Source organism: Trifolium pratense, linkage group LG5 (assembly GCF_020283565.1).
Source record: "Trifolium pratense cultivar HEN17-A07 linkage group LG5, ARS_RC_1.1, whole genome shotgun sequence".
Classification (NCBI taxonomy): Eukaryota; Viridiplantae; Streptophyta; class Magnoliopsida; order Fabales; family Fabaceae; genus Trifolium; species Trifolium pratense.
Genome location: NC_060063.1, coordinates 27,052,188 through 27,065,528, shown reverse-complemented (window position 1 = coordinate 27,065,528; position 13,341 = coordinate 27,052,188). Strand labels below are relative to the sequence as shown.

The 13,341-nt window shown below is 32.8% G+C and overlaps 2 protein-coding genes across 4 annotated transcripts in view; both read right to left on the bottom strand.

Annotated features, from left to right (window-relative positions):
• Nucleotides 1–3,625: 3,625 nt before the first annotated feature.
• Nucleotides 3,626–6,653, bottom strand: LOC123883135 (F-box/LRR-repeat protein 12). Of its 3 annotated transcripts, none has more exons than XM_045931858.1 (2): nucleotides 6,473–6,653; nucleotides 3,626–5,767 (listed from the first exon to the last, which is right to left on the bottom strand). In XM_045931858.1, the coding sequence occupies exon 2, from the start codon at nucleotides 5,045–5,047 to the stop codon at nucleotides 3,881–3,883; it is 1,167 nt and encodes a 388-aa protein (XP_045787814.1). In that variant the 5' UTR covers nucleotides 5,048–5,767; nucleotides 6,473–6,653; the 3' UTR covers nucleotides 3,626–3,880. The 3 variants fall into 3 exon arrangements, with proteins under 3 accessions (XP_045787814.1, XP_045787813.1, XP_045787815.1); XM_045931857.1 differs by having other exon boundaries at nucleotides 3,626–5,400; XM_045931859.1 differs by having other exon boundaries at nucleotides 3,626–5,264.
• Nucleotides 6,654–7,787: 1,134 nt separating this feature from the next.
• LOC123883134 (glyoxylate/succinic semialdehyde reductase 1-like) overlaps nucleotides 7,788–13,341 on the bottom strand; it is a 6,713-nt gene continuing 1,159 nt past the window's right edge. The window contains exons 2-8 of the mRNA XM_045931856.1: nucleotides 12,206–12,316; nucleotides 12,026–12,124; nucleotides 11,071–11,172; nucleotides 10,114–10,229; nucleotides 9,586–9,664; nucleotides 9,332–9,502; nucleotides 7,788–8,071 (exon numbers count right to left, since the gene is read on the bottom strand). Of these exons, the coding sequence (XP_045787812.1) occupies nucleotides 8,000–8,071; nucleotides 9,332–9,502; nucleotides 9,586–9,664; nucleotides 10,114–10,229; nucleotides 11,071–11,172; nucleotides 12,026–12,124; nucleotides 12,206–12,316 (750 nt within the window). The 3' untranslated portion in view covers nucleotides 7,788–7,999. The remainder of the gene's footprint in view (nucleotides 8,072–9,331; nucleotides 9,503–9,585; nucleotides 9,665–10,113; nucleotides 10,230–11,070; nucleotides 11,173–12,025; nucleotides 12,125–12,205; nucleotides 12,317–13,341) is intronic.

Genomic DNA, 13,341 nt, shown 5'->3' with positions numbered 1-13,341 from the left:
TAACAAATTGAGTTAGATCATGAAAGTGTGAGTAAAGGGAGCATAACAAAAATTGTTGTGAATTTGCTACATATCTGTAGGTTTTTTTTATTAGTGCCCCATTACATAACGATGTGACATTGATCAATTGAATTCTCTTTAGCCTGATTTGTGTGCTAAGAATGTGTACCAATTAACAATTTTTTTATATGTACTTGTGCATATATGAGTGGTTTTAACACTACAATTTTATGATTAAAGTATCATAACCTCATCGATTGTCTTAGTTATCATATTATATTGGTCAAAGTACTATATTATAATAGTCCAAGTACTATATTTGAATGACTTTTAATACCATTTGAGAATGGTCAAAGTACCATATTTTAGGGTGTATGTCTAAAACGGATCATATTGTGCAGTACGACTCCAGTATAGTTGTAACTGAGTTGTTTTATCCACTTCGTGGTTGATCGTCTACCTTGCACGATTTTGGATAGTACTGCCAAACATCAAATCGGCGAAGTCCGCGGTGCTGAGGATTGGAGTTTTAAGGAAGAAACACGATTGATTCTGCGTGAGTGTTGTTTATGGGTACTCAAGTACCGTTCAAGTTAATTAGAGATCAAACTTGAATATTCTTGATTGAGAATTTAATTTTTAATTAAATTTAAAATTGATAATTTTACTTTTAATTTAAAAATATTAGTGTTGTAAATTTTAATTAAAAGAAAGAATGAAAAACACAAATAATTTAACATGATGTTTCAATTATAACAAAAATAAGATAAATATTACACAATTAATTTTTCATTATTTTTTTTTTTAAAGGAAAATTAATTTTTCATTATTATCACATGTAAAATATGATTCTTGGAGTCATACATATCAATTACTAAAAACACTACCAATCAACTACATGCATGATAATTTCCTTCAAAAAAAAAAAAAAAACTACATGCATGATAATATATTATGAAATTTAAATTAAAAAAAATAAAATTTCAATATTAATAAATGATATACAAACGAGTTTCCTCATTTTCATGTGTTAGATATATGATTCTTGAACTCATGCATATCAATCTCCGATAACAGCCACAATCAACTACTACACGCATAACACTACCAATATATTATTTTGAACACTTCCATTCACCTTAATTCTTCTTGCATTAAATGACTCTTTGAGTCATGCATATTATATTATTATTAAAAAAATATTATATTTTGTAATTTATATTCCCTATTATAAGAATTTTTTCAATTTAATTTAGCTTGGGTGTTGCATAGGATTTTCTTCTGCACTCATTTGCTTAAAAAAAATTATAAGACTTTTTTACTCCTTTTGTCCCTTAATGTAATATATTTTATATAATTTGGGTCTTTGTCAAGTAATGCATGGTGCACAAGTAGTGAATAACATTATAACGAATATGAATTTTACAAATCGACCGTTGAATTGAAAGTTTATCATATAGATCATCCGTAATTTCTTTAAAATTTGTTATAGATTATTTATATGATATAAACTTTAAATCAAAGATATATTTTGTAAAATTCGTATTCGTTATAATGTTATTTACTAATTGTACATCATGCACCACTTGAGAAACTTGTCCATGTTAGACATCACCATAATTTCATATCCATTAATACTTTCGGTGCAAAAATGCCCAATTTAATGAAAATGAATCATCTTCTTCTAAAGTTTCTACATGAGTCTGATGTAGAGCCTTGTGAAGGAAAGGATCAAGATATGATATTTTATGATATGACCAAATAATATTTTAATTTCATTCTTTGGAAAATAGGTGGAAATAACCATGATATATATATATATATATATATTTATACAACAATAATAGTAATTTTCATTCCTTGCATCACTCGTTCTTTTCCTTTACCTCTTCAACTTCATTGGGAGTGAGAGGGAGAGGGGAAACATTCCTAGGATGTGTTAATTCATACACTTTGCTGCTAGCTTCTCTGCATAATTGAGTTTTGCCTCCAAATTGTTGTATGGTCCCAATGGCACCAAATACTTAGCCGCAGAAACATAAGTAAACACAATGGAGGTGATCCTCCACAAGCTAATGGAGCAATCTTTCACTCTTATAAATATGAAGCATATCATCAACAAATAGCATTAATGACAGTCTTTCATAATTTTTGTAATCTTAAATATTAGCAATCCTAAAAATGAGCATCAAGTTACTCACCAAGGTCATGTGAGAAGTGACAGAGGTAGGAATCAAAGGAAAAAATAAAATAGCATGCTTGTGGCTAGCTGCTCATAAACGGTTTGTAATACATATTTTTCTATTATAAAACTCATTTTAAAAATCATTTTTCCAAATAAATTCAATTTCACACTCAATTTACTATTAGTTATGACATATGTTATTTTGCCTTCGTTAGCTCGTAATACTCTAACTCTAAACTCTTCGCCACCACTAATGGAGATAATTTTTCTACAAATGAATTTATTTATTTTTTTGAGTGGGTATAAACGATTTTTTCAACATGTGTCTACTTATTTTTTATTTATTAAGTTTTCTTATAATTTTTTGCAAATGCTAACAAATATTCCATGGAGACTTCTCTTTTGTAACAAAAAAAAAGCTCCATAGAGGTTTAAATGTAATTTTACATATTGCCTTAGATCACCTCTTATGGGAGGTTTTAAGCAAATTTTTATGGGAGAGACTCACTTTCTCATAGTTCAACCATCGTTTGTTGGGAATGTTTTTTTTTTTTTTTTTTTTTTTTTTGTAAAAGCCAAATAATAATAATAATAATAGTAGGAAAAAAAAAAAAACTACTCCAACACAAGGCGTGCAAAAATATCTCTCAAGAAAAATCAATAAATAACAAAAATGAATATAGATTACATACTACAAAGTGAAAATCAACAAATCACATTTAACCCAAATTCACCCCCACAAAATCACAATATTTAGGGGAACTAAAAGTGCATCTAAGCCACTAAAATAGAAATAAGAGTAACTTTCAACTATGCTTATATGTTTGTGACACTCACTCACCGATAAGCTTATATGGGTAACTCTGAGATTTCACTATATCATGCGAAAGTAGAAAGAAAAATCACATTATTAGTCTGTCCAACTTAATGATCCACTCTATAGTATAAACTATCGATATTATATATAAATAAATCATATAAGTAATTTGTTCTACGAACGGGTGGGAATCCTAGTATTTCACAACCATGCTAACACGAGAACCCGACCACCTCACACTTCCATGGGTGGTATAGGCAATTGCAACTTGCAAGGCTACTGCCTTTGTCACCTCGCAACTAAGAAGCCTTCTTGTACCATTTTTGGCAATGGCATATCTGGTTGATGAGTATAGGCGACGAATTTGCTTTGAAAGAGATGAAAAATAGTAAAGACCTAAAATGACATCAAGTTTTCTATTTTTAATTGAAGTCATTGATTTCTTATAAAATAAAATTTAGGCTTATGATTTGTCCACATTATAATCTCCAGTTTTGTTGCCACATGAGAGAGAAGTCACTCTCCTCTTTAGAGACTCCCAAAACAAATTAGCAGTTGAACTAACTTATAATAAGAAAGATATGTTTAATATTAGCTTGGAAGGGTAGATGATCTATGAATAGTTGTTCTTAAAATTACAGTATGTATTATTCCAGTGAGGAGTACAAATAACAATACTAATGTACCTCAACCTCCATCCAATACCAGAATTATTATGACATGTGATAATCTATATATAGATGGTAGCATCTACATAATAATGTATAACATATAGAAGCAACCACAAGTTTAAAAGTACATTTTATACAAATCAAGATCTCTTCAAACAACTGATCATAAACACTCAGCTGTATGCAAACCTTCCTCTAGAGAGAGTATCATCTGAATGGGAAGTAAGGACTTATGCACATTACCTCTACTTCCTTTATGCAAACATTGGCTCTGTGAGACTTGAATACCTCTAATGCAAAAGGCGTGACGTGAACACAACCATTCATGTACAAAATGGAGAGACTTTTGCAACCGTCTCGTAATGCCTGTAAGCCATTATCATTGAGATTGCGGCATCGATTAACATGCAGTTTCTTCAAATTCTGGCAATAATACCCCACTGCTTGCCATCCAGATATCCTCACCTCATGACATAATGCTAAGTTCCATTCTTCGAGTAGTTTACATCCCATGGCTATTGCAATAATAGAACTATTGGCAACAGTTCTGCACATTCGAAAGTTGAGGATTTTGAGGCTTGAGGAAAAACTTATTCCATGTAAGGGATCTCCTAAAGGAGACCAACTTAAACAAGATACGTCTAGATACTCTATACCACCACCACTAATAATTCCTGTCACCCCTTCCAGGTTAAGCTTACAAGACTCGGCCTCTACATAGGTGAGAGATTTTGAACACCCTTTGAAGCCAACGCCGCTTATACTCTCACAGTGTGATATGTTAACGGCCTGAAGCTGGCGACACCGCTGAGTAAGAGCTTTCAACCCTTTGTCGGATATTTTTGAGCAGTATGAGAGGTTTACATATTTCAGAGATAGGCAAGCAGTGGCTAAAGTATCTAATCCTTCATCAGTAATGCCAAGACACCGATAGAGACTAATTGTTGTCAATAAGTGACAACCAGATGCAACCAGGGATAACCCGTAGTTAGTGACTTTAAAACAACAATCCAGATTAAGATTTTGTAAATTTGAACCGTAGCTTATCAAACGGGTTAATCCTGAATCATTGAGCTCCGCGCAACCACATAGAGATAAAGACTCTAAATGTTGAAAGCGCCTCAGCAACCTATGGAGATGGACTGTTTGAACATCAAGACTTTTTGTCAAGAAAGATGAAGGATGTAGTATATTGAACGAACACACAAATTGCAGTGATCGACGGTTGAAATTTTGAATATGGAGCCATCGGCGGCAAGTCAAGCCAAATGATTCACGATCAGTAGGACAATCCAAAGCACGGAAAATAATAGTAAGGCAGTCATCCGGTAGGTGCATGATGGAGCTAGCACCAATTTTTGAAAGATCTTCCATGTCAACCTTTTCAAGACTCTTCTGAAGAAGGTTGTAATGAGCGAATCTTTACGGTGAATTTTGTCAGAGAGCCAGGTGAAATGGAAGGCTCACATCCACAAAGCGTGTGCGATTCTCCGCCATAACCATAACCAATATGAACTCCACATTTACGGCAAAGCAGTTTAGTCTTTGAAGGATACAACCATGCGAGTGGAAGACAGTTTATTTCATCAACCTGTGTAAAACGGCTCAGATCAACGGAAGAAAAGGAGATTGACCCTTTCTTAACAGACTTTTGGTATTCAGATGCAATGTTAGATGTGATTCGATTTGAAGATGTCAAGTTCAGAGGGTATCCACAAGAGCCACAGCTGCAGTGGACACCAAAATCTCAAAACACAATTAATACATACAAAATTATAGAGTAAAAGATAAAAATATGCCATGATTTTTCAAAAATACGCATGAAAGGTAAGAACACCATCCCATGTCAAGTCAGATAAATTCAGCATCCTGAGTGATGCTCTATGCAGAATAGATTGACAAGAAAATTTTCGTTATTTCTTCATGCCCCCTAATGTGCATGTTTGGTATCACGGTGGGTTTGTTAAATTCACGATGGCCCATCATGATTTTGCAAAATCACCGTGATTTCAGAAAACCCACCATGATACCAAACACACACTCCATAAAAGTGCTAGAGTCTCCATTTTTACGATTCTGTCCATCCTTAACCTCCTAAAAGTCAATATTTTGAAACCAAAAATCAACTCTTCAACCAATAAATTGCAAGATTTTGATTCTAAATCTTAAAATCCATGGCACAAAAAAGGAACTAGAAAATACAAACACAAGGGTCAAAAACAAAAAAGTAAATGACAACCAGATAATCTTCAAAACCTAATGATGCAAACAAACATGACTAAAGAAGTAACCAACTAAAACCAACCATACAAAACACAAGAAAAAGAGAAAAAAAAAAGTTCACGGACAGGGTCAGTTTGGATCAACTTATTTGAGTTTATTTACTAGCATAAGTTTTGTGACATTGTTTGGAAGAACTTATGAAAACAACTTAATGCAATTTTCATACGTGTTTTTCAGCTTATTTTCATAATAAGTTCTCTTATATAGCTTATGAAAACAATTTATATTGAATATTTTGCTATAAAAATAGTTTATGCGAGCTTTTACATAAACACTTATAAGCTAAATAAGTTGTTTATCCAAGCAGACAAGACATAGTGAGTAAAATTACAATCCACCGAAAAAATAAAACTTTATTGTCAATACATGTGTGTAAAACATTAACAACCATACAAAATTATGCAATCAATCAAGCAACAAAAATAAAAATAATAGGCAAAAAGAATGAAAACCCAGATTATTACATAATTGAGAATAATAAAAAATGAATTGAGGGGTATGAAATGAAAGAATTACCAATAAGAGACTTGAGCAGCTTGTTGTGACATCCTCTGTTTGATGATCAGTGATTGAAATTGCAATCAGCGTCATGTTCGTCCATTACTCTCTGAATTTTTGTGTTGAAAATGGAGAGAGAGAGAGAGAGAGAGAGAGAGAGAGAGAATATTGCGAATGAATATCACCTTCCTTCCTTTCTTTGTTCAGTTGTTCGGTTTGTCCTAACTCATAATAAATACACAGTTGGCGGTGTTTTCACGGTATCTACTATTGACTTTTCTTCAAACAAAAAAGGAAACAATGTTAATTATTTTTATTTTTTTGTCTACCAATTACAGTAGTTAAGATCAAATCTACAATTTTTTTTACGGTCTTCCTAACGAGTGCCCCGGCACTCTTTAAGCATTCCATTTAAAGAAATTTTTTATTCAAAAAGTTAAACACTACAATTTCCAATGTGTTGACTTTACGCATTCCGATAAAAATTTTATAAAAAACTTACTATTTAAGGGCTTAAATAGTGCTCCGGGGGCACTATTTAGCATTTGCCTTTTTTTTATATCATATAAACGAATTGGATGATTATGTAACATTGCCAATGTTACATTGGTGGGGTTTGATTCGCTAAAAAATAAGGATTTAATTAAACAACTTTAGTTATTTTTTATTTGATTTAGAAATTGGTTATGAGACTAGATAAAATAGGTAATAAGAGACGCAACAAAAATAAGAATTTCTGTTTCTGATACACTTTTTATTTTCGAATATATAAAAAAAATTACATTACATTATATGCTTACACAAGTGGAAGCACAAATACATGGTGAAAATATTTCCAAATCATATAAAAAAAAAAAAAAAAAAAATAGAAAATGTTTTCACCAAGTAAACGGAAGCATATAGTGTAATAATAATTATATAAAAATAAAATGAACACTAATTAACACCATGATGTAAATATAAAAATAAGTGTTCATTGTGACTTTGAGTAGAAACTTCAATAGTTGCTAAATCTTACTGGTCAGGTATGAACTGGTAAAGCAGTTGGCAAATATTCCGCTCAAAGACGTTTTCTTCAAGCAAGAGTACATGAAATTTGCAAATTAAGCAGGTTTAAAATATGCTTATTTGGCGGGTTAGTGAATAGTAATATGTAGTGCAAAATCACTTACGTGTTCATGTAGGCATAATCACTTGCGTAAGTATGCACGCGCATGTGTAAAGAGGAATCAAATTACATCAGTGTGATAGCGACTCAGTTATACCGTGTACATGGTCTAAAAACATTTATGTCGGCAAACATATGATCAATAAAATCCACTGCAACAACAGGTTGAACCAAATCCATGTGCTAGCATATTATAATTTCATGTTGTGCTGTAGAAGCCAAAATTCATAAATACATTCAAATAAGAGAGTATAGTAGTGAACTATGCTTAAAAAGCTATTTCATACATATATGGTTTAGATCATGCTGTTGTTGCTCATAATAGTAGTTCAATCGATTCAGAAAGTAATCATGTCAATGATGAATGTTCATGAGCTTCATTGCAGAGTCTCATGGACAGCTGAAAAATCAAGGTCTCCTAATCCCATGCTTCTGGCTTTCTTGAATGCCTACAAATAGAGTTCAAACTTTAGTCCCTTTGTGAAACTTATATGATTGAGTCATTGAACATAGAAGAAAATAAGGTCTCATCATTTGGCTAATTTTATGGGACTGTGAAATACTAATCCAAAATGAATGAAAAAGTGAATAAACAAGTTCAACTATTTAAGGAATTGATGAGGTTAAAAAAATTCTACAATTGAATGATTTTAACTCCTTAATACTTTTTGTATCATCAACATTTCAAGTTTCAACTTCCAATGCGCAAAAATTTGAATATGCATTTTTTGTAAAATCAACCAGAAAAAGTAGCAAAAAAGATGAATATTATTATGGGATTTTACACTTTACAAATTCGGATTAGCAAAATTCACTTTTCTATATTTCAGCAAGTTCTTGAATGCTGTTGGTTTCAATACTCAAAATCATGAGCTGTAGTCAGATACTTCACACTCAAGAGCTTGCATGTTATAATTTGTTTATCAAAATAGGATCTCAGCTAACTGATAAACATGGCATTTTTACGGGTTGTGTTAGGAGTCCCACGTTGAGTAGAGATAAAAGTGCTAAATGTGGTACTTAAGCCATGAGACTCTCCCACCTATTGGACTAGTCTTTTGGGTTGGGCCCTCCTTATATGCTTAAGTTCTAACAATTGGTGCTTTCATTGAGAGTTGAGCCACATAAATGGCTACCTATAAGCTAGATTAAGGTTTCTCCACCAAATAATGACAGGTGAGTGAAGCCGGAAAAAGAAAGGGCTACCATCGGGTCAGTTCCGATAGAGTGAAAACCGTCCTGGACGTCGGTTCTAAAGGGCGTGACCACGTTGTTAGGAGTCCCACATTGAGTAGATAAAATTGCTCAATGTGGTACTTAAGCCATGAGACTCTCCCACCTAATGGGCTAGTCTTTTGGGCTAGGCTCTCCTCATGTGCTTAGCTTATGTCCTAACATGTTACTTATTTAGATGCAGTCAAGTTAGTGATTTGTTCACGACTTAGTTATGATTAATCATTGAGATAGAAATCAAATAAACTAAAGAAGCATTTTCTGATTATCACATATTTTGGCAAAGATATGTCATATGTGTGTGCGAGAAGAGTAAATAATGGCCATCTATCTATGTGTGCTGAAAATAGAAATTTTAAACATAAAGTCGTGTGACTTTTTAAAATGGTCACTAGACCATTAAATGACTTTCAACTCATAAACACGTCCTTTCACTATATACACATATGTGCACATACAGACAAAAACAGTATTACCTCATTTGCTGCAGCCGCGACAGGCATTGGTACAGCATTTTCATCTCCAAGGGCAAGAGCCAGTCTCATGTCCTTCTGCTGATGTTTCAGTGGAAAAGCAGGGGGGTAACTGTTCTTAAGCATTGTCGGTCCTTTCAATTTAAACATGCCGTTACTTATAGCACCAAGATCCTGCAAAAAAAAAGTACCACATATATTCTCAGAATGTTAATAAAAGGCATTAACAAGAACCCTCCTCGTCACAGTAAACTTACCAGCACATCAAGAAGTGTGCTAGGGTTCAAGCCACTTCTTCCAGCAAGTGTCAGTCCCTCAGAGAAAGCATTCATCATACTGAAACAGAGATAGAAGAGAATAACTATTTTACCGAACAAGACAGAAATTAAGGACATGCAATCTGGCTTGAAACCAAATAAGTAATACACTAATATGCAATCTGAATGATTAAAAGGCCTGTTTGGATCAACTAATATGAGCTTATCTACTAGGATAAGCAGAGCTTATGGAAATAAGCTATGACATGTCCGTAAGCTATTTTCATAAGCTCCACGAGATAACTTATGAAAATAGTTTGACTAATTTATTTTATCTTTTGTTATAAAAATAACTTATACATAAGCACTTATACGGTAAGCACTTAGTTAAACTATTTATCCAAACAAGACTTTTCTTGTTTTCTGATTCAGTGATTCATAAAATGCTCTAAATTGAAGCTGCGAGGAATCCACCTTCTCACTTCCAAATAAAAAAGAATAGAAGAGAAAACCGGGGATGAAAAGTACCTTCCCATTACCATGTTGACAACAAGTTTCATTTTTGCACCATTTCCAACCTCGCCGAGAAAGAAAGATTTCTTCCCAAGTACATCAAATGCTGGAAGTGCTTCATCATAGAATGCCTATATATAAGTTGAATCAACCACTGAAATTTAGTATATATGCAATGCATGCCTGTAGTTTTTCATTTTCCTCAATACAGGGCAGTTAATAACAAGGAACCTGAATCAGAGTACGTATTCATACATTTGTATCAACAAAACACAACGTCATAACTATGTTACTACTTTCAGTTGACAACAATTATAAAATTTGGAAATCAAAGTATGTAAAAAATGCATAGATCCATTGTATATGATAAACAAATCATGTACAATAATTAGGATACATGTGGTCTTTGTTGTATTCATTACAGTTTAGTCTATTTGGTTAAGCTTCACTTCATAATCTTAACAGATTGATTTTATCATGTGTTTCTTTAATTTCTTCCCTCAATATGACACTTGAAACCTAAGGAGATACAACCCTCATCAGTGCTAATCCAATGGACCTATTTCCAACCTATTAAGGGGATGTTTCCATAAACATCTTAATTAAGCATTTATCATGTGTTTTATGGCAAGTAGAACACTTCAAATGCCAGCAAAATGATTAACATATTTCTACATCTCTACTATATATATAATAAGGGAATAACTGATAGTTTTTCAATATCACCTACTGTCACTGCATAAATGCAGTGCAAGAGAGAGAATAACAACACAAAAACACTCTCTCACTAATATTCAAGTGTATAAATCATCAGATATTCTAATGTTCATGACAAATATAAAATGAATGTCGCAATATCAGATAAGAGGAAACGTCTAAACAATTCAATTCTCCAAATAGTTAAAAGCGCAGCATAGCAAGATGCAAGCAAGATGACATAACATTTATCCACATCTTTTACATTAAAAATACCTTGTCGCCAGCAGCAAGTATTACTAGTTGGCCATCTTCTGCCGGCTTCTTGCTACCTGAAACAGGAGCTTCAAGGAAGTCACCGCCTTTTGCTTTGATTGCCTGTAAAAAGAAGGCCTTTCAGTTGCAATTTATATGTAAGGCCGGCCTTATTTCCATTTGAAAAGCCGATTATTATGTAAAACACAAAATACCACCTTAAGCTTATAGCATGGATAAGCATAGATATATACTACAGTGAACCATTGGTTCATACATACAGAACATTTTTCTCTTTTTGAACAAAATAGCATACTAGTATATTAAAAAAATCTACGGCAAGAATCTGCAGATGATATAGTACATAGTCTTTTAATTCTCGCTTTCAAAATTAAGAAAGCTTAACTTCATACTTAAGCATTCCTCGCCCAAACATAAATCTCCATTATAGATTTCTCAGCAAACTAGGCTTCCTTAAAAACAGAAACTTTCGATGGTCAAATTCAAAATAATGACCGCAGCCACATATTGGTAGTTAATCAGCAATGCTTAATAGTTAATACTAAAACTTAAGAGTCTTGATCATGTAAACTACTAGCTTAATTCAATTTATTCATATTACAATCTAGGGAAAAGAGAGAAGGATTTTGGCAATATTTCCCAGCTACAAGATACTTAAATTGAAGATATTGGAGGCTTGAGGAACAAAACAAATTAAAAAAAATACAAAAATGGAAAAGTGCAATTTCAAAAAGATGTCCTGCAACATTAGAAATCGCAGTCTCTTTTTCATTTACAAGTTACTCTTTAATAACAACGAGCAATAGAAAATGTAAGAAAAATAGCCTCAGGCATGACTAGATTTTATATAAATCACAAGAAAAACAATTTCCAGACAGAGCATAGAAATCTTAATGAATTCTTTATTTTTAAAATTAAGTGGAAATACATTTCAGCAACAGAAGAGTATACCAACCTCAGATATCTTGATAGATGTCTCGGCATCAACTGTCGACATGTCAATATAACCTCTTCCATTAATTTGCTCAAGTACACCATCCTTATCGAACACAACCTAACAAATTCAAAACGAAACAGAATTTAAGTATGAAAAAATAAATAAGTTTGGTGAAAGACAAATTCCGTAGCCACTGACCGACAAAGCAGCAGAAGGATCAGATAACATTGCAATTGTATACTTGCATTTCTTGACTACAGCTGCAGGTGTTTCTCCAACTGAAGCACCATGCTCCACGAGTTCATCACACTACAATCAGAGGTTCCAAAAGACACATATTAATATTAAGATTATAGTTCAGTAAACTGAGCCGCCAACAGATTATTCAAATCAAAAGTATAGAACTGAGCCACGAGTTCATCACACAAATTGGTCTTCCCACTGATTTGAAACTTTCTAGATGTTTGGATAAACGGATTAATCAAGTGTTTATCATCATAGCCAAAGTCAAAAGTTATTTGCATCCAGAATCTAGATACACTCATTGAAAAGCTATTTGCATTCCCGACATGAGGGGTGCTAGCAACACACTCTCTAACATACACTTTTCAACACATTCTCTTTCAATGTTTAAAGTTCATATTGGTTCCAACAAATCATGTGGCTCGAATATGAATTTTAACGAATAAAAGAAAGTGGATTGAAAAATATGTGTCAGAGAGTGTTCCAACCAAGCATTATTATTCCTGACATTTGCTTTCACTCTAAATAAAGAATTTGGGGTTGAACAGAAATTAAAGAGGGGACGGCACAAGCAACCGAAAATAGTTTACAGACATATCATAAGTTAATTTTACAAGCTTTTTAAAACACTATAAGCAACTAAGGGCCCGTTTGGATTGGGTTGTTTTTGAGCTTATGCGAAACAACTTATGCAAATAAATAATCTTTTATGTATTATTATTATAAGCTTTTCGAGGTAGTTTATGAAAAAACAGTTTATAAAAATACAATTTTTGTTAGTGAAAACTGAAAACTTATGAATTAACATACAAATTTATTTATTTGCATAAGCTATTTTCATAACCTCAAAAATAAGCCAAAGCCAAACGGGCCCTAATTACATAAATAAATAAGCCCAAACCAAGCTTAATTAAGCACGTATAGTATAAGCGTTTTTTATATAAGTACTGATGTATAAGCTATTTCAATAAGAAAAGATAAAATAAAGTCAAACTGTTTCCGTAAGGTATCATGAAGAGTTCATAAACATGTCATAAGATGTTTCCATAATAACCTCCCCCAAACAATCTCATTAGTGTTTATGCGTCTGT